The following is a 20444-nucleotide window of genomic DNA, read 5'->3' as shown; positions in this document are numbered from 1 at the left end:
TTTCTTTCTGCAGGCTCCAGAAGCCACTGGGCAGGTGACTTCTCCTCCTGACTTGCCCTACACCTTAGCTTCTTCCACTGGGATATGGAGCCCCCAAATCTTCAAACAGTATTTGTCAATCCTCATTCCAGAGGATTTATTGGAACATGCATCCGGCATGAAGAAGGAGGCTTCCGTTCTTCCTCTTTAATAAAGACTGTGTCTCACCCTAGAATTCTGGTGGGGGAAAGAAATGCTATTTCTACCATCCGGACCCTGGAACTCTATATGTCAAATGAGTTGCATAACCTTGTTAAACAAGTTGTATAACCTCTATACAGAACAGACTAACCGACACTGAGTATTTTTGTAACATCTTATTCCCTCTACCAGATTCCAGCATTCAGACCTCCACAATCAGTTAGAGACTCCTAAAAGCCGGGTAGGTCCCAAATCTTTTATTTACTATCCATCGCATTTGGCCCTTTACAAACACCTTGTGGAAAAAGGGCTCTCCTTGGGGAGTGGAGGGCAGGACTGAAGCATTCCCTTTTGCTACTTCTTAGTGGACATTTTAGGATTTCTGGATCCATCTAGGGAGTCCAAGACCTTGTCTCAGGGCAGATGAAAGCAACTTCTCATTTGAGAGAAAACCAATGAAAAGCTGAAGTGTGAATATTAATTAAATGTGAGTAAAATATGGAGTTAAAGTCACTTAGCAGACAGTGGTTGGCGTTGGAACACCCTGTCATTTAATTCTCTTACACATCATCCAATCTATTTTAATCTATCTTATTCTTCACAGCAGTCCTGATTTCCATATTTCAGATTCATATTCAAGCTCTATAAACAAATAATTTATGCTCATGGGAATTGGCATTAGATAACCTTGGAAAAGCTTTCCCCCAAAATATAGATGGCCCTTTGTAGTTTTAACATGGTATGAACTATAGAAATTGATAAAAAGCTAATCTTTGATACTCAGCAACATTTTTATATTTAAATACTACTTAGAAATAATATTTTAACAGGAAAAAAAAAGCCCACTAAGCTGAAAATAATAAGTTCAGATCCTATTTGCAGTCCTGCATAACCGAATATCTCCTGAGGATTGGAATTTCACCTGCTTCTCACAGTCCCAGATGCCAAATCTCTTGAAAAGCCAGGCCCTTAGAGACGCCTTATAACCTGCCCTCTAATTTCACTATTGTTAATTGCCTGACTTACCCAACAAGAGTTGTTTCCTTTGGGGAATGTATATTGCTCCCTCCCATGGGCTGTACCTTTCTGCATATACATTATCACCTAAATATCACCAATCCAGTCAGCTGCTGTCAGCACACTGCTGTCTGAGGAGAGTTCCTCCCCCCCCCCACCCAAAGACGCAGACTATTTGAGCAGACTGGCTTCAGATTTTATTCCCATTTTCTAATTGAAATATCAATCGCGTACCCACTCGCTACTCTCTCATCCTCAGGTTCTAAACCTATCTCCCATTCTGGCCTTGGTAGTGGTCCCCTGGACAAGACCCTACACATTTCTTGTCCCGACTTTCCTTTACGTCCACAGCACTGTTCTCATTCACCTTCCCGTCTGCTCTCACACCTGCTTAGCTCAGCTGATTAACCCCATATTTTATTCTCTTTGTCTTTTCCCTTCTGCTTTCCTCCAGCTTATCAATAAACCCAGAGAGCAACAGGGCCCGGTTGATTTGTTAGTAATTATGAGCGCACTGTTCCTGCTCACAGAACCCAGAGATGACTAAGATAGGTTGAAAGCGACAGCAGGAAATGGTAAGGAAATGGAGCATGGCAAAACTCAGCGTGAAGCTTTCAGTTCTTTACATGTTTACAATTTTCTGTGCATACATTAAAACTGGGTGGGTTTTTTCTTCTCTTCCGTTCTCACTTGGATGGCATGGGCCAACTTCTGGATATAACACTCGAAAAACTTGCTGCCTTCCACTTTTCCGTGCATTTCATTGGGGAGAAGAAAAAAGGTTTAAAAACCGATCAATATTTCATTACAGTGACTGGAGTGTTATTTAAGAGAGAGGAAGGAAAAGTGATTAGAGAAAATATTATTCATTAGTGGAATATGTAGAGCTACAGTGTTAATAGGCCAGTTCTTAATCTGTACTCTTTTTATGTGGGAAACTGTAGCTTTGAGATCCTGTGTTTGACTGGAAACAGACCCTCTGTGGGTCTGATCTGCTGCTGGGGGAGAAGGGAAGACATGAATGCATCTAACAGATTCAAGGGTAAGTCCCTCTGACAGGTACTCGGACTTAAATATGTAAACTACAGCGGGAAACCAACAGGAGGTTGAGCATTGCTTGAAATAATTCTCACCAGCAGAGCACCCCTTTCCTCCTACTTGCACTGTTTGTCATCTAACTGAGGGCTAAATGTTATTCCACATGTATATATAGCACATGCATAAGTGTGAGCACTGAAAGTCTGGAAAGAAAAATAAAAGTATTCCACAAAGGATGCTAGAACATAAAAACTACAAACATCCAGTGTTGGTATCCTTTAGGGGCAAACTCTAAGAGACTGGACACTGAGTTGGGACCCATCACTTACTGGACATGTAGGGTCTTGAGAAAGTCACTTATCTTCTGTCTCGGTTTCTACACTGGAGGGTGGGGGTGGGCGCTGGAGAAGAGTGTCTACCCTTCCCAGCTTCGAAATTCTGTGAACTCTGATTACTCCCTGGGTGGCTGGAATGTATCTCAGAGTCTCTAGTTGAAGACATACCTATTGGAATCCAAGTCAGTTCTAGAAATGTGAACCTCTTCCTTTGAGAGGAAACTTATACCCTTTCAGAGGCTCTGACAAGACGCGATGCTTTTAACCTTCTAGGTCAGAAGGAAGAATCCCAACAGAACCCATTGTCATTGAAATTGGCAATTTATTTACCCCCCACCCCCCAAAAGAATCCACACCAATCAAAGCGTTTCTGTGGGGAGGGGGCCAGAACTAACACAAAAAAAGTGGGAGAGAATGGAGGCTGAACTGAAACTAACCCAACAGGATATCCCTAAGACCAATGAAAATGCCCCACAGTCACAACATTTGAACCTGGGACTCCAGCCACGCTAGCCTTTCCAAGAAATCTCAGCATGTTTTCTGCTGTGTTAGGTGTCAAACCAACTGCACGTTGGCCTCTGATTGCACCAAAAACAACTTCTTCAAGCCTAGGTGAGCCTTTTTTCAGTTAGGCTGTAGGATGGTGGCAGTGATCATTATTAGCTGGGCACCACCCCACCCCCTCCCGGCCTAGATTCCTAATCTTAATGGAACTGAGAGTTCAGAATGATTTTTTAATGTCTCGTTGGATTTTTACACTGTTAATGTACCGAATCCTTCTCATTATTACTTTATTGATTGCTCATTGACCAGCCCCCTTCAAATCGTATTAACCACCCTCTGCCGGTTTAGATTAGGAGAGTTTAAAAAGCACCTTTCATTACTCCCCCCACTCCCGCCATGGAGTTGAGACCGGGAGGCTTAATGGGAGCTCTAATGGGGCAGCTAAGAGGAGAGGGGCCACGGTCCCTGCCGATTGCATTAATAGCTCAAAGGGGGCCAATACAGAAAATTAGCCGTAAACGAGCTCTGGAGATCTTCAAATGAAAGAGCCATTTATCACGCTGGCTACCTTCACTCCACTCGTTTGCTCTCTCTACTGGGAACAACTCATTTCCTCTTAACTAAATTACTTCAGAAATGTCAGCTAAGCCCAGATAGCAAACATAACAAGAGAGCTAGCCTATAATCTATGGGTGATAACAACACGGGTGAAAAATTGGACTGGTTAAATTTTAGGAGGGAGCCCTTCCATAATTAGAGAGAGAGAGAGAGACATAAAGACATAGATCCTTTATGCCAGAGTCTTTTGGCTTCAATCTATGGAGAGGCAGACACACCTGAACTGAGTCCAGTTGCTGCACTTTTATTAATGAGGTAGAATTTTAAAAATCTCTCTAAAGCCCCGTAGAAAATACATTAAGCAATTGAGTCCCCTGCCAGTTGTTGAAATTTAGAGTATTTAGTTCAGAAAACTTTCTCACCTCCTCTTTTACGAAATTAATCTCTTAGAGACACTCCTCATAAAGGTGGGGGAGGAGACAAAGATGGGAGACCAGGGGGCAGCGAAGGAGCTAATGAACCCATGGCCTTATTTTAAGTGGTTCATAGTGATCTAGAAAAATAAAGCCACTACTTATTCCCATTTTGCCCATGGCCCTCTAAAGATAGAAGTAGGGTATTAGGATCTTTTCTTCATGTAATAAAACAAATAACTGAAATATTAAATAATGGAATTGACCTAACACTTCATATTCATAGCCACGCCCCCTAAATCGATAAAGTGACTGGGATACCACATAGATGTTTTAAGCCACACATTTTTTTAAAAAGTTTGGGGACCATAAAAAGTACTCCATGTTTCCAAAACAGAACCAGCAACTTTAATCAATATTCTCTTTTTCTTCTTCCTGGAGAATCCCTTACACAGAAATATTCAGATTTCACTACAAACATATACAAGCCCTGAAACCAAAGCATCTCACATCTAAGAATATTTCAGCTCCATTTGTTAGGCAAACTAAGTTTCAAATATTTTTACTGGCCTTGCTGCTAAGAGCATTTCTGATTGGTCATCTGTTGGCTATGCCCCACTGCCAGCCCAAATGCTGTTTCTAGAATACAGAACTCTGAGCTGAGGGGTTCTAGCTTTCCATGAAAAGGGAGGGGGAACTAAAACAAAAAAGAAACAAAAAAAGCCAATGGAGGAGCACCTCCCTTTTACCCCCCCTCACCACCTCCATCAGCCAGCAATTAACTAAAAGAGAAGACCCAAGAGGAAATGGTGAAAGTGAGCTGTCAGCACAGTTGCAAATCTAAACCAGGAGCCCGGGTATCTGAGGAAACCCAAAAGCCGGCATAAAAACCAAAATGATACTATCTAAAGAAGAGAGGGAGAGACATTTGGCGCAACACTGAAAATAAATAGTTTTGCCCCAAACCTCACTATTCTTCTTCAGGATATTACATTACAAAGCCAAATGGCATCATTTCAAGGGCAGCTTCCCCCTCCCACTTTCTACCTCTCAAAACTACTTTTTCTGCATTTGTAAAAGAAGAAAATTTAGAACACGTCACGTCACCCTGTTTGGAATCCTTACTTCAGTCTTCCTACTTGACAGCTTGACTCTGGATTACTTTCCAAAGCATCTTTTTCTTTTAATTGTTTTTGAGAATGTCGTGGCTCAAACAAACCATAAATGACATAAGTGACACCAAACATAAGGACATGCCTTTTGCCAGAATCGATAAGAAAGGGTTACAGTAGTTAAAACTGTATCTCCAAATACCAGTTCTTGCAATAATTAAAGGTTGCGCTGTTTACGTTTAAGCTCCTAAATTTGTGGCATGTGAGTGACATTCGGGCCTTTCAGCAGCCACACTAATCGCCAGACATTCTCCCAGTGACTGTCGGAGAAGAGGGGGAAAAATTAAGCAGCTGCAATACGCCCGAAATGAGTTATTGTAATTACATTTAATTAGTTTAATTAGTTAATTATTTTGCTTACAGCTGTACAAGAGACTGCAAACATTTGTTAATATCACATGCCCTTTAACAGTATGGGGTGATTCCTCAGTCCTACTAAATCACGAATGCGTATGTAGGAAGATTTAGAAATGTGCATAGGCTGCCTCAGCTTCTCAGGATGCGCATATTTAGCAACACATTTGGCACAATTTAAAAAAATAACCAGAAACAACTCATAAAACATAGAGAACTGGGAACAAAATTACCACCAAAAAATCAAATACAAAAACAAGGAGAGACGGAGCAGTCTCAATGACTAGGCTTTAGCTCAGCAAACTCCAGTTATCAATGAAATAATTATAGCGCATTTTTGGGAGCAGTGTTGCCCAGCCAGTTCCATACATGATGGTAGTTCAATTATTTAAGATGTCTCTAGAATCGCTACCAAACGTACCATGAGAAAAAAATGGCAATAGTCTCCCTCTGTCTCTCTCATCCGGGGTTCTGCCTATGGTCCTCCCCCCTCTGCCCCCATTTTCTTCTTCCCCGCATGCCTGTTCACCCAGACAGCCACTGTCCTGCGATTGCAAACAAACATTTGTGTTCTGTAAAATAATAAATAACCCAAAGTGAAAACTCATCATCAAGACATGAATGCATAGGAAAACTTTGCTTACTTTTGGGGGGAATAATCCATACCTTTTTTTATGACAGACTGGTCCAATAGATTCATGCCGCTGTTATTGGCATCTTCAACTGACTGTGAATATAAAAACATCACTATTCAAATTGACTGGATATTAAAGAATCACACACATAAATCATGTCATTCCAAACTGGAGTTTCTGTTATTTCCATTTATATTAATTCACAAAGGGAGGTTTTATTATTATCATTATTACCTCCAAATCAACATAGAAATGAAATTCACCCAAATTATAAATTCTTCCAATGGAAGAAGAGGAAAAAGGAAACTGTGACAGACATCTTGGATGCAGTATTGGTTTAGTTATTATATTAAACATAGATATTACATAGACATATAAATTTTATATTATTTGCTCTTATGAATTGTGAAGATCTGGCATGAGCTGAAAGAATTTCACCAATATTAGTAAGAGCAATTTCTGTTTTCTATCCCAGTGCATCTTAACCCCAGAGTCATTTTACAAATACATAATAGTTTACATTATAGGATTTTAATTAAAGTCTGAGCAATTTGGGATGGAATGCAAACAGCAACACACAGGAACCCGTTTGCATGCCACCAGGATTGCACACCCACTGTAGTCTATACACATCCCTGTGTGCTATGTACTTCTTGATACGCAGCCACAATCCCTCGGAGGAACCTGCACAGTTTGCTCCCCCTCCCAACCCTGCTGCTGCTGCTTCCCAGCAAGGAGCACACCTGTTAGGAAAGCAGTCACTACAGACACACAGACAGACATAGAGGCCTGGATCCTCCCAGTCAGCACCTAGGTAATGGGGAGGAGCATTCAGTCTTCTGTGCCGCAGTTTCATCCCAGAGAAGGAAAGTCTCAACCCTGGGTTTTGGCAGCACTTCTGAAGGAAAGAGCTGTTGGAATGAGTTGCTTACTGTCAGGATGCAGAGAACAGAGTTCTGGCTGTGCATCCCAGGGCATCCCAAAGCAGTGGATTTCCTCCCACTCCCTCCCAAGGAAAAGAAAGGCCAGGTCTTTCTGAAATGTACAGCTGGGTTCCTTGATCCTTAGAAATGTAAGTTTGGACCAATTTGTCACCCACTCTACAGGGACATCAAAAGCAAAGGGCTCCAGAGTGAGGTTGTGTTTTCACAGCACCTCCCTCCCACTCATGCTGTATCCTCAGACAGGGTGTGTGTTCATCACAGGGGAGAGACTGCCTCCCCCAAATGAGCAGCACATTAGAAATGAGATGATCTCATCATGGACGGAGGCACGTTAATTTGTTTCTTTTAGTTTTTAATAATCACTCTTCTGATCTCAGAAAGGTGAGGAAAATTGTTATTCTCCGTAAGAACCATTTTCCATATTGCAACATGCCATATACGTCTTAATAAATGGTAAAAAGCTTTTTTTAAAAAAGTACTTCATGTAACTTGTTCCAAACTCCTCAGGAGACCCCACCGCGCACACGCGCGCGCACACACTATTCACTCCTTTCTATGCTCACGTGTCTACAGTGGCGATGTGTCCACGCAGGACAGCATAATTCGCCCGTGTCTGTGGGCAAGCAGACCCGCGGTCTCGCGGGCCAGGACCGTGTGCCCCCACACCTCACCCTCACGTCGGTACGTAAATATGTATATACGCCTCATCAGCGACGTGGGGTAGTTGTGGTAGTTAATGAGAAGGCTCTTGTCTGATTTTCTATCTAATTACGGCCGCCTGCTGGGTTTTTGTACAGGATATTCACGCAGCATGCTGGCGCTTAATCGTCACAGGGAGGATCGTAAAGATTTAATTAGGACTGCATGCGGAAGCGCAGAAAAACAACTCAGACTCGTAATTACTAGACTTCTTTAGTTAAAAGTGATACCAGGGGTTGCTTTAAGACACTAGGGTGTGTTTGAGTGTGTGTGTGTTTCTGTGTGTGTGTGTTGGGGGGTTGACTTAACATCCTTCTATGTTTATACTCGTGGGTGGTAGAGGTGAGGAGAGGTTAGAGAGCAAAGATGGGAAGAAGAAAAGAGGTGTTCTCGGCAACTAAACAAACTCCAAACTAGGTGTCATTTCATTCTCTCTCTGATGCTGTTTTCCTGAGTTTTTAGCACTGCCCCCCGCGCGCTCTCTCTCTCTAGCTGTCTCTCTCTCTCTCTAGCTGTCTCTCTCTCTCTCTCTCTCTCACACACACACACACACACAATGGGTGAAATGTAGCATACCCAGAACCCAAACAGCGATTTGCTAGTTTAATAGCCCCTGTGAGTAAATTGAAATAGAAATTGACAGGGTTTTATAGTTTCATTTAAAAAATATTAGAAGCATTTGGTTAATTAGCTCTCCTTCTCCTCTCTCACGGTCGGGGCGGTGGCCCCGCGTGTGTGTCTGGGTCACACACACCCACCCCCCCAACCCTCGGCCAGGTGAGTACCCCTCGCGTGAGACCCACCCGCCTGGCAGCGCCCTCTGGATCTGCCTCGTCCTCAGCTGGGGTGGGGATAGAGGGGATCTGGAACACACACTAGGCCCCTGAGATGGAACAAGTGACTGAGATCCAGGCCTAGGCACTCTCTGGTCCCTTTTAAAGACCGGTCGGGCGCCGCCAGCCCATTCCGTAGTGCAGGGCATGTTGAAACCCCGACCCGCTGCTCTAACTTTAGCCCCCGCGCTCCAGATCCCTAACTCGGAAGTGGATCCTCCCGGATGGAGCAGATGAGGCGCAGCCTCTGGTTTCGCAGATCTGGTCCTAGGTACACCTCCTCCCCTTGTCTTTCTTTGTCACTTGTCCTGTGTCACATCAAGCACACACCAGCCTCAGAGGCCTGTCATCACAGCAGAGACAGAGATCATCCCTGCCGCCGTTGTTTCCCTCCTGGGACAGGCGCGCCGTGTATCCTCCGCGACCCCTTGCACTGAGGGTCATCCAGAGAAGGTCCCGAAGGCTGGGATGGGTCTCGGGGAGGAATGGGGCCGAGGTGATGTGGGGGCAAGGAGCATGCGAGGACCAGGGCCTGCGCTTTCTCTCCTCTGGGCGCTCTGCTCCTCTGCCGTCTGTGTTCCCGGCAACAACTTGGCCGCCCGCACCACGCTTTGACAACGGTGTTTTCCCAAATGCACGCTAACCTGGCCCTGTTTTTCTCTCGCCCTTTGCGTCTGGCCAAACGTTCAAAACCCCTTACAATTCTATCTTTAAAAAAATTAAAAACCCAAGAAATCAGTTCCCTCTTTCGGGGGAATTTCTGGGCTCAGCCGCCTGAACCACTCGGCCTGCAGGGTGATGGTGACACAGCCGGTGTTAGCATTGCCAACCGCAATGGTGATGAGTCGATCCACTTTCATTATCTAGCACTTTGAACCGTACTCCGAAAGGTTAATTTAAAAACTCCCCCCTCAGACACATATTACCCCAATGCATTAAAAAAACAAATATTTCCTTTCTCTTATGATATTCTGAAATAAGCAATATCTCTAGACAGGGACAGTCAAGCTCGGTTAAATCAACAAAACCATCCTTCTTATTACTATGGGTAAATCCAGTCACAAATCAGGTGATTCCATCATTTTTGGAAATAACTAATAACTGAATTTTCTTTAAAACAACAAACCATCATAGACTACACACAGACAGCATTTGATGTTGTCACCACGTTTTAACTGTTCAAAATACATCTTTTTCCAGCAAGGTAAAGAAGAAGGACGCATACACCCTTTTCCCTTTCCCATTTCATTTTCCTTTGCTTCAGAGCCATGTCTAAAATGATGCCTGAAATATACAACTATGCCAATGAGACCAAAGTGTCAATTAAATATGCTTCAACTATATTTGTCTTTTCTGGAGCCTATTTAAATTAGGGAGCAAAAGGAGACCTGCTCAGAATCACCCAGACAGTTTTTAGAAATCATTTCTTTGATGTTTCTTTGTTTAGTTTAAACAAGTATTTTCAACCAAATCAGGCTCCATTGTGTAGGTTGCAGATGGGATAGTGGGTGGGTGGGGGAGTGTTTGGAGCCTTTTGTTTTAAGAAATAAACACGTCATGCCTCTTTAACTGGGGTGGTGGAGAGGAGAGGAGAGTATTAATGGAGGGGGAGGGATGTGGAGAATATCCACCATGGTCCTGTAATGGACCAAAAGGTGAAAAGAATCTCCAAGATGCTATGTGTCCTCAAGGACTCCCAAACAGAATTAGGACTTTCTGGGTCTCTCCCCACAAAAATTCCACATCTAGGGTGATGACTCTGGAACTCAATTATCTTGGGAAAGGGTTCTGCAGCGTATGAGACATTCAAAGTAAGATCTGACTTGGACAAACATAGCGGACACTTTTCTCCCAAGGTGCATTGTCATGCTTAAGGAAGTCATTGCAAATTCAGCAGGAACCTCTGGAGCCTACGGAGGACCCTGCGCCTCGTGCTGCAGCCCCAGACTCTAGGGCCGGGTCTTCACCTGCCCTGTCAGCCGGCCAGGCCCATTATGGGACATGCGCGGGGGTGGGTTGGGGAGGGTACCCAGCTTGCTCGCACAAAGCGCAAGAGAATAGGAAGGAGTCGGGTAGCTAAGGCAAGACAAAAACATCTAGCTTTGATTCTGATGATCCTAAACTATCGAAACACGCATATGTATTTTTCTCCTTCATGATTTCATTTCTAGTGGTTCTAGCCTTCGTAATTGGACCTCCAGAAATCGCCACTATAGGACCATACACGTATGCACATAAACAGTTATATACGTGGTGTCCAGCTGGTCCTGTTCTAAACATGGAAACTACCTCTCCCAAAGGAGACAGAGCTAGCCCTCCCCCACCCGTCCCCTCTCCCGGGACACTCGTTATTTATTTGTTGTCTTTTTCGTTTGTTTGTTTGTGGTTACCTGGACGTCTTCCATTCCGGGATGGCCGAGGCCGTGCAGCGAGAGGCTGTCACCCATGCCCGCATCCAGGCCGTGGTGCGCCGAATGCAGCAGCACGTCCGGCCGGCGGACCGAGTGGTAGTCCCTCCGGGGGTCCAGGCCCGAGAGCTGGGGCAAGGCGGCCCGAGGCTGGGGCAGGAGAGAGCCGGCTTCTGAACCCACTTCTTGCCGCTGCCGTTGTCCCCAGGGGTGCTGCTGGGGCTGGTGCAGTGGGTTCAGGGAGTAGGGGTCATTGACGTGGGAGTAGGGGTCCTGGCTCTGGTGGTAGGGGAGCGGTTGATAGGGGGGCGGGAAGTAGGGCGGCTGGAAGTCTGACGACGGGGTGTGGGACAGCGGCGGGGCGCTCGAGTAAGGTCCTTGCGACACCGAGCCCAGCTGGGAGAGCCGCGAGCTGTGGCTCGGGACGCCATCGTGCCGGTCCTGGGAGCGGAGACAGGAGAGAGACAGAGAGAGAGAAGGGGAAGAAAAAAAAAAACACAAGCGACAAATGGAGAAGCCCGGCTTCCGTACGTTCCTCCCGGGACAGGGGAAGCAAGAGGCTGAAACTCAGCCTGCAAGTTCACTCAGAGGGCACATGATTTCGGCAATTCCAAACGCGAGGCTTTGGGGGGGAAATGGGGAGAATCACCCACTTAACCAACATCTGAGCTCTGTTGAGAGTGCAAAGCGGCAGAAGGAGTGAGGGTAAAGTAGCTGTGTTTGCAGGGACATTCTAGATTCCTTACTCAAAAATACAGGAGTCATACAGATGGCATTTGCTCTTCTGGGGGCTTTAAACTATTTTTTTCTAACTCTTCCAGACGTCCAAAGCATAACAAATAAAACTTCACACTATTTGCTGTGCTGCTCCTCCTGTTTCAAACCAAATTCTGCCTTCACTGGCAAGCCAGCGGCCAACCAGGACCTCCCCACACAACCTGGTAATTCCAGGAGCTCCGAGGAATCGGCCTGATACGAGTTCCCAGTCCCCCTCCCTCCCCAAGAGGAATTAAATAATTTAAATAGTGTTTGATTGAAATGCATCTCATTTGAAATCATATCCTGAGCCCACATTAAATTAAGTTGAGTTGTGGTCCACAGGAGTTATTTCTAAGCTTTCTTTTCTATATCTAATGCTATTATACTCCAGAGTGTGAAAATGAAGGACTGGGGTCGAGAGAGAGAAAAAAGCCCAGAGAACTTATTGTTGGTCCTATCTGGAGTGGTAAACCAACTGAAAGGAGAAGGGGGAGGTGTGTGGATGAGAGGGGTGTTTAAGTTTCTCCCTGTCCTCTGTGGAAATGCCATGGTAAAGTCCCCAAGGTTCTTTTTGGAGAAATAGTCACCTAAATTTCCAAACTGCAATGGCAAATAAAAAGTTTTCCTGTTCGGCCTCCCCCCTCCCCAGCTGACTCATGGAGCTCAGAGGGAGAACACACAATGCAGAGAGAAGCAGCTGCAGCCTCGTCCAATTATGGTGCTAAATTACCAAGCCAAAGGCGCTCAAAGGAAGACAGAGACAGAGTGAGACACACACACAGAGACAGAGAGACAGAGAGACAGTGAGAGGAGGGAGCATGCAATTCTGGTACAACGTGAATCCAAACTCACCATGGATGAATAGGTGTGGACTAACATCTGGAAAAAAAAGCCTGGTTACTGCTCAAAATCAAACAATGATTAAAAAAAAACAATCAAGGAGTCCAGCTGAGCAACGAGCTGGACACAGGAGCCGAGCTTGAGGTGTTTCCAGGACAAGCCATCAAAAAAAAAAATTTACCCCCCCCCCCCCCCACTCCCAAACAAGATTGGCGATGCCTGTCACACACAGACAGAGCTGTTTCTCCGTCTCTTGCTGTCTTTTTGGCCTTTTTTCTTCTGCCGTTCTTCGGGGCTCCAGACGCAGTCCTCTTCCACCCGAAGCTGGGCTCAGACTGCTCAGGCGCCCCTTCCTCCCTCCGCTTGCCTACACCGCCTCATAATAATTGATATTCATGACTATTAATATTACACGAGTACTTTAAAGGGAGAATGGAGGACAAATGGAGCGTGAAGCAGCAGCGAGCGCAGAGCTCCCCTACTATTGTAAATGACGTTCATTCAGTGGAGAATTACTAGATGTAATCAGACCAGGGGGCTGGCAAAGGCAGACTGGGGAAAAAGTTTAGCAGGAAAGAGGCAGAACTTCAATTAACTGAGCCGGGGACACGCGTAAAGCAGCCCCTGCTCCCCGGGACAAGGCAGGGAGGGAGAGCATCGCTGGGGGCTGGTAGAGAACGTAGGTGTCCTTGTTCCTGGAGAGGGACTTTCCTAATGGGAAGAGTCGATCGCCCTAGGTGCTTTGTGTGCAGATTAAGAACAAAATAAAAAGGCGTTCCCTCATCATTTGGAGGAGAGAGAAAAGTAACCCGGTGGGCCCGGTTGTTTACAGTGACGTCTGCGGACTTTCACTGAATATCGGAGATTATGCTTATTTATTAAAGGACAGAGGCGAGCCGGGGTTTTTCATCCGTGTGCCGCCTTTCCCTCTTTAGTGCTCATACAGTCTGATTTTTACCTCAATTTACAATACATGCAATCAATCTTCAAGTACACTAAACTTATCCTTTCCAGGCAAAGCCAGGGGCAACAGAAAACCTTTTTGGATGTTTCAGGAACCCGTTCGACTGGCCTGACTGCCATTTCTGTTAAAGTTCAACCTTCCTCCGGACTTAAATAGGCTCCTTCCACCGGGCTGCGGGTTCTCCTATATTTTTGAGCAGAAAATTTAGGCAGCTAGGAATACCTGCAATATTCTCAGTCTTTCTCTCTCTGTGTCTCTCTCTCCTCTCTCCCTCCCTCTTTATTCTCTTCTCTCTTTCCCTCTTCCACTCCACCCCTCCCTCTTCCTCTCTCCCTCCCTCCTTTCCCATTTAGCCAGTTTACTTTTCATCATCAAAGAACAAGTTTTATCCCGCTTGCTTTTGGAGCCCCCTGAAATCCCTCTAAGTACACCCCGAGCTGTCTACACCGTGGCCCCATCCCTGCCAGTGTCATGCCCACTTCAGGCGCTCACATTCTTCAGGATAGTTCTAGTGCCTCGGACTGTGCTATTATCCCGCCTGTTAGAGAAAGAAAAGGAGGCCGAACCGAAACAAACCCCACCAGGCGGAGGCGCGGCTCTTCGTTACAGTCAGTACACAACCACAAAGAGGAAAGGAAAACCCCAGTCCTCATTCGCAGAAAGACGAATCTCCTCTCCCTCTGCGTGTCTCTCTACCTGTCTCTCAGTTTCTCTCTTTCGCCCCCGCCCCCCGCCCCTCGCCCCTCCGTTAGGATTCAGAGCGGGCCGGAGCTGGGGGCCCTGGGCGCGAGCGCTGCGCGCTGCCTTCGGGACGCGGCCAGGCGGCGGCGGGGCCCGCGCGGGCCGGCTGCTCGGAGCCCCATCCGTCCCGTAGGACCCGGGCTGCGGCCTCGGTGGGAGCCTGCCGGCCGCTTCAGTGCGTTGCCAGTTCCCAACATCCGCCAGGTGGCTCCCCCCGGGGCTTTCGGAGTCATGCGGGACGGCGGGGTCGCGTTCTTCCGCCACTGGTTTGGGGAGGCTCTGCGCGTCCCACCGCCACGGCTTCGTCCGACCGCGCGCTGCCCGCTCTCCCCGCCCGGGACTTGGTTTCCCTTCCTCCTTCCTCTCGCAACTTTTCCCCTTTACAGCCTCCGCTGCCGCCTCGCCAGCTTCGTCGCCCCTTCCCTAACTCCTCTCCGCCTTTCCTTGCGCCTTCCTCGAGGCTTTCCTTTCTTCCTGCCCTCTCTCGACGTCTCCTCCGAGTCTTCGCTTCCTCCCTTCCCCCTGCGTCCAAGTCGAGGTCTCCGGCCGCTCCGCTGGGAGCGCGGTGCAGCGGACCTCCGCCGCCGTCCGCTCCCCGCCCGGCCTCTTGCCTCGCCCGGAGCCGCCCGCCGCCGCGGCAGTCGGCGCCCGGGACCCGCGCGGCCCCGGTCCCGGCCCCGCAGGCGGCAGGCGCCCGCCCGGCTGCCGCGACTTCTCCAGCCCCAGGACGAGTTGCGCTGGCCTCAGCGCTGGAGAACCGGGAGCCCTGAACAGGGCAGAAAATTTCTTTAAAAATGCCAAAACATGGGGTGGTTTGGGCGCACTGACCCTCAAAGAAGCAAAACACAAGGAAAAAAGAAAATAAAAAATTGTCTGCTACGGCTCCTTGGACTGTGCTCTTTCGACATCCATCTATCCATCTGTCTATCTATCTACCTCCCTCCTTCTAATTTTCCGTCCTCTACTCGGATCCGTTTGTAATCGGTTTCAGAAATTTTATTGAAGGTAAAATTTAAAAGCCCGAGCTTGTTACGAATGAGGCTTGAAACCCTAATTCTCTCCCACACTCAAAACGAGGAAGAGCCTCTGCCTTTATCCGTCTCTGTTTTCTCTGCCCACATTCAGTGGAACCACATTCCCCATCAGAGCCTAAAGGGAGGGGGTGAGGAAGAGAGAAAGAAAAATAAAAGAAGAAAAAGAAATCTCCTAAGTTAACGTAGTCAGATTTCAACCTTAAAGTCCGTTTGCAGAATAGCGAAGTCTCCCCAAGCCAGCTTTTCTAAAAGTTAGAGAAAGCTGATAAAACCGACCGGAAATCTACGAGTAAATAGCTTAAAAATATGTATCAGTTGGGGTGTCAAGAAGCTCAAATTCTCTATCTGCAAAGCTCTAAGATGCATCTGGGGGTGTCGGCTCACCTCATAGATATCTTCGTACTTGACATTCTCCACGAGCTTCCAGAGCATGATGGCAGCCTGATCTCTAGGAGGTGAGTGCATTCATGTGAGGAGCAGATGTCTGGCTTCTCAGGACTCCGCTGTCTGTAATGATCCATCTATAATTGGAAATGGGGGATACACACCAAATCCGACGCTCCTCTCCCATCGCAACTTATATCTGTTGTCTCAAACAATAGGCTGGAGAAGTAAGCCTCAGCAGAGGGAAAAACATTATTCCACACACAGGAGTTAGATACAACCCACAGACATATATATTATAAAAATCATAAACACGTATTTACACTCAGACACCCACATTTAGTTATATAAGCACCCCTGGGTCACACAGAGTCGACAGACTCTAAACATGCATTTAAAGGAGAGAGAGTTATTCACTGTGATTAATATAAATATATACATTTTAAAACCTCTAGATTGAAAACGATGAATCATTGTAGCCACTGACTAAAGTCTTTATAACTCATAATGAGAAACCAGGGGGCCAACAGTCCCCCATTTTCTATGTAGATTTTAAAAGGGGGACCATTACTGAGATTTTTAAACACAAAAGCTCCTATTCATGTCGTTCAGCAGGAGGGTATTTTGAAAGCTGAATTTTGGGATTTTAAGGGCGATCTCTCTGTGTTGATGTCTACATAACTTTTTTTTTTTTGAACTGTACCTCTGTCACTGTGGAACAGGAAAGCCAGCTCAGCACAGTGACCATTCCTAATATTTTCTGGTCGTTTTGCCCAACACATTTGGAAACTTAAATACTGTATGGACACCTCAACCTGTACTGTTTGTCGTTTTAGAGGTGGTTTGTGTGTATTTTCAACGGATTCCATGTGCCATTCTTTTCTTGGCTGAAGTCTCCATTTTATGAAGTTTTTTTTTGAGATGTTGAGAGCAACACAGGCACACATTCACATAATGTGAATTCCGAGCCTTCTTTGCAGAGGCTTAGAACATTTTATATCACCATCTGTTGTCTATAACTTTTAACTGATTTTAATCATAGAGAACCAAGAAATGGTCACCTGAACCTTTGGAAGATTTAAGCAGAATGTTCTTCAAAGAGATAGTGAAAAATATTTTAGGGACGTGTGTGTGTGTTTGTTTTGAGTGTATTTTTTCTTAGGTGATTAGTATAGTTTAACGGAAACATAAACAACAAGAACAAAGTTAACCAAACCTCGAAAATGGGTGCCTTTAAGGCACAGGGTTTGCGAATTTCATCGCGAAGTGAATACTCACCTTTTCCCCACTCCATTTATTTTTCTACTCCCTTTCAGGTTGCGGAAGGATCCTCACTGCCGGAAGGGGAGTCCAGTGGAGGATCTCTGCCCCTGGGGCAGAAAATAAATGACGGGAGGGAATGAGGAGGGACCGGGGCAATTTGAGGTGGAAGTTATTAAACCTGGTAACAGTTAATCTGCAAAGGCCGATCGTCTGTGAAGCTCACGGATGCTGAGCGCTGCCGTTCGGGAGCAGCGGCCGACGGGCTTGGAGGACGGGGCTCCGGACAACCGCGCTGGATATCGATTTGATGAAAACCAAGGAGGCGCTTCATATAATGCAGAATAAAGAACAATTCAGCAGATTTTTAATTTAATTTTTTAAACCATAAATCAAATGAAAGGAACTCAAAGAAGGTGCTTTAGGAGGAACTTCAGAAATAAACCCCTTCTTCATTTCCAGTTCTAATTTTTGTGTTTTGCCTTTCCCTCCCTCCTCCCCTCCTTCCTTTCTTCCCTCCATCCTGTTTTCCTTCCTTCCCTCTACTTTAAATATTAACACCTTAAATCGTACAAAACCTATACAGATTTTCCACTGGGAGCACGAGCAAAGATTTTCTTCTTTGCCCCCAGAGCTGGTTTGGACATGGAAAGACATTCTTCCTAATTTTATTATGTGGTAGGACTTGAAACGGGTTTACCCTCCGTTTTCACCCTTCTCGGAACTAAAATCAGTCCCTGATCAATACTTTGCAAGATGAATATGACACACTTGGAAATTCAGATTCTCTAGACACAAATTTATTAATGGGAATAATGGTCTTCTCTCAAGTCAATAACTCCATTATCGTTTTTATCTAAAGACAATTCTATCCCCAATAAAAAGCATTACATTTTTCCTCTAAATGCTTTTAATATCTTGTCCATCTCTTTTTGGTATATCTTTGATTAGTCTAAAATAAATTCTAAAGCTTAACAAAAAACACCTGAGAAAGATACGTTTATACATAAAACTATTTTAAGATATATAATATGTTGTTAGTATAACTATTTTATAGCCTTAAATACGTATAATTTCAAATTTTGCCTGCGTAATTTTATTTTATGCTAATATTAGGCATTTTAAAATTAGGAATGTCTTTAAATATTTGGTTAATTTATATACATTTTTAAGGAAAACAAAAATAAATTTGGTTTTATTAAGAATGAAGCATAAATTTAAAAATATACAAATAATAGATACTGAAAGAAATACACAGCAATAATTAAAACCCAAGTCAATTTTTCAACGTGGGCATTATTAAAAGAAAAAATCCTAGAAATTGCGAGAGGAATCTTTCCCAGGGAACCTTCCTTAAGTCATTGAACGGGCAACAGCGCCCTCTGTCGGGATTTAATATAAGCGAACCCTGCACCGCCGCTAGATTTGTTTTCAGCGATTTCTTTCGGTTCTTGAAAACCCTGTTGCTCCTGAGAGCATTTTAAAAGTTCAGTTCTTATTATATCTACTAATTTTAGAAACGACTGTTTCAGCATCTAGAAAGTTCAAACGCCTCAGAAAATGTATAAATAAAAGCTCAATCTCTACTGAGAAAATTTGCCTAACTTGAGCCTGCCTCTCTCTTGCTCTTAACTTTCTGCTGCGTTTAGCTTTAACCTCCAATCATGGGATGTGGGAAAAGATTCCCGCAAGGTCTAAGTAAATGAAAACTCATGAGTTAAACAAACTCTGATTTCAAAGGAAAGTTAGACGAGTAAAAGATGCATTTTCATCATCATTTCGTTTTTCATTGCGTCTTGCCTTGTGCACGTATTTCATTTTCAGAGCACACACATGCTCGCCTAGATAGAAGCGCGCTGGAGACATCCCAGATATTTCTATTCGTATTTTCCCCTTACGCTTATATTTATTTCCTCTTATAACAGCAAAGAGGAGAGTTAATAATCCCCTCCATTCCTCAACCTCAGACAGAAGAAACATGTTCCGATAAATATGGGCGCCACTAATCAATCGAAAGCGAAGGCACCGAGCATGGAGCCCTCTGCTGGCGGTTTTTGGAGTAGGTTTATAACTCCTTTAAAAAAAATCTTACCGAAAGATATCACTACGTTAAATCAAGGTCAACTATTAGCACTCTCATGTCTCATTACTTCTTTCTTTTAAAAATCTAATTATGAGTGATTTAAATTTCTCAGACTTCCCTCTGTCTATTCCTCACCTTGGCACGTAGGATTTAAGGCTTCATAATTGACTACCTTTCCCTCTCACATTATACGGTCCGCTTGGATTTCTCTTTTCCATATTCCCCAAACACAAAAACAATAAAATGGGAAAACACAGGATTTAGAATTAGGATTATTATGTCAAGTTGGGACCCTGGCCTTTCCCGTTCTGGGTGATGGGGCAAACCATTTAAAAGCCTGAAGTTCAGTGTCCTGAGCTGTGAAATGGGAATGATCGTGAGGTTTCATTAAAATAACACTTGTGAAGGAATATACTCAATACTATCGCTTTGTAAAACAATTTAATTTCACATCTTGACTCAAGAAGCGGAGCTGGGTGTCAGGAAAGTGAAGTCTTCCATCCTCGAGGGACTTACGTAAGCTCCTGTTGAGAAAGCGGAGATGGGAATCCCAACTTGGACTATGTACTCAGCACTTACCCCAGGCGCCATGATGCCATCTTCCTTCCTTCTGAAATTAAGAAGACAGTATTTTTGAACTATTAATGTTTTCCAGAGTTATTTTTGTCCTGGATTTATAAGCAAGCAAAAGAAGAAAGGAAAGAGAGCACTGACTTTTCTTTGACAAACCCGGATACCACCCCAGCCTCTCACCCATCAGAAGTATCATTGTCCACCACGTTGATTAACAAGACATGACAGCTGCACTTTTCGTTGTGACATTCTGATTCTATTTTTCTACCATGTTTCTATCTTGAAGCTTTCTCATGATTGTATCTTTTGGTAATCTTGATTGTGTATTTTTAACATCGATTTGGAAAAGTTACTGTTGAATGTGCTAGACAACAATTCAAGCTCCTGCCCTTAGATTTATAGGGTTTTGCTGCCATATAGGTTTCAGTGATCTGGGTATGAGGAAACAAAATAGGAGCAACTAAGGTTTGTGTAAGAGTGTTGAAAAAATTAACTGAGGGTGGAATTATCTCTAGATTGCCACTTCGTGATTATACAGATTGAGGCAAACATTGAAAAGGAAATAAATATCTTACTTTAACCATAATACTTAATCAGTGGTACATTTGTGAATTTGTAAAGTGATATTTAGTTGAAATCACTTGTGAGAATGAAAAGCTCTGTGACTGTGGAAACTCCTACTTTCTCTTGGACTATTGATGGGCAGCAGTAATTTT

General features: G+C 44.8%; 1 protein-coding gene and 1 long non-coding RNA gene across 18 annotated transcripts in view; one reads left to right on the top strand and one right to left on the bottom strand.

Annotated features, from left to right (window-relative positions):
* The window catches only part of TFAP2B (transcription factor AP-2 beta), a 32650-nt gene extending 15479 nt beyond the window's left edge, over window positions 1-17171 (bottom strand). For 3 of the 17 annotated variants that reach the window (XM_070584781.1, XM_070584775.1, XM_070584779.1), the window contains exons 1-3: window positions 15813-16077; window positions 11073-11531; window positions 6238-6298 (exon numbers count right to left, since the gene is read on the bottom strand). In XM_070584781.1, the coding sequence (XP_070440882.1) occupies window positions 6238-6298; window positions 11073-11531; window positions 15813-15893 (601 nt within the window). In that variant the 5' untranslated portion in view covers window positions 15894-16077. Of the gene's footprint in view, window positions 1-6237; window positions 6299-11072; window positions 11532-12701; window positions 12729-12919; window positions 14427-15812; window positions 16128-16149; window positions 16488-17090 lie in introns of those variants that run through there. The other 14 variants (XM_070584777.1, XM_070584778.1, XM_070584776.1 and 11 more) reach the window with 12 other exon arrangements.
* Window positions 15512-17436, top strand: LOC139077358 (uncharacterized). The gene is made up of 2 exons (XR_011529803.1): window positions 15512-15883; window positions 17129-17436. It is a non-coding gene; the product is annotated as an uncharacterized lncRNA (long non-coding RNA).
* Window positions 17437-20444: the final 3008 nt, after the last annotated feature.

This window comes from Equus przewalskii, chromosome 19 (assembly GCF_037783145.1).
Source record: "Equus przewalskii isolate Varuska chromosome 19, EquPr2, whole genome shotgun sequence".
In the NCBI taxonomy this organism is placed as follows: domain Eukaryota; kingdom Metazoa; phylum Chordata; class Mammalia; order Perissodactyla; family Equidae; genus Equus; species Equus przewalskii.
The sequence above is the reverse complement of the archived record's forward strand: the minus strand, read 5'-3'. Positions and strand labels throughout refer to the sequence as shown.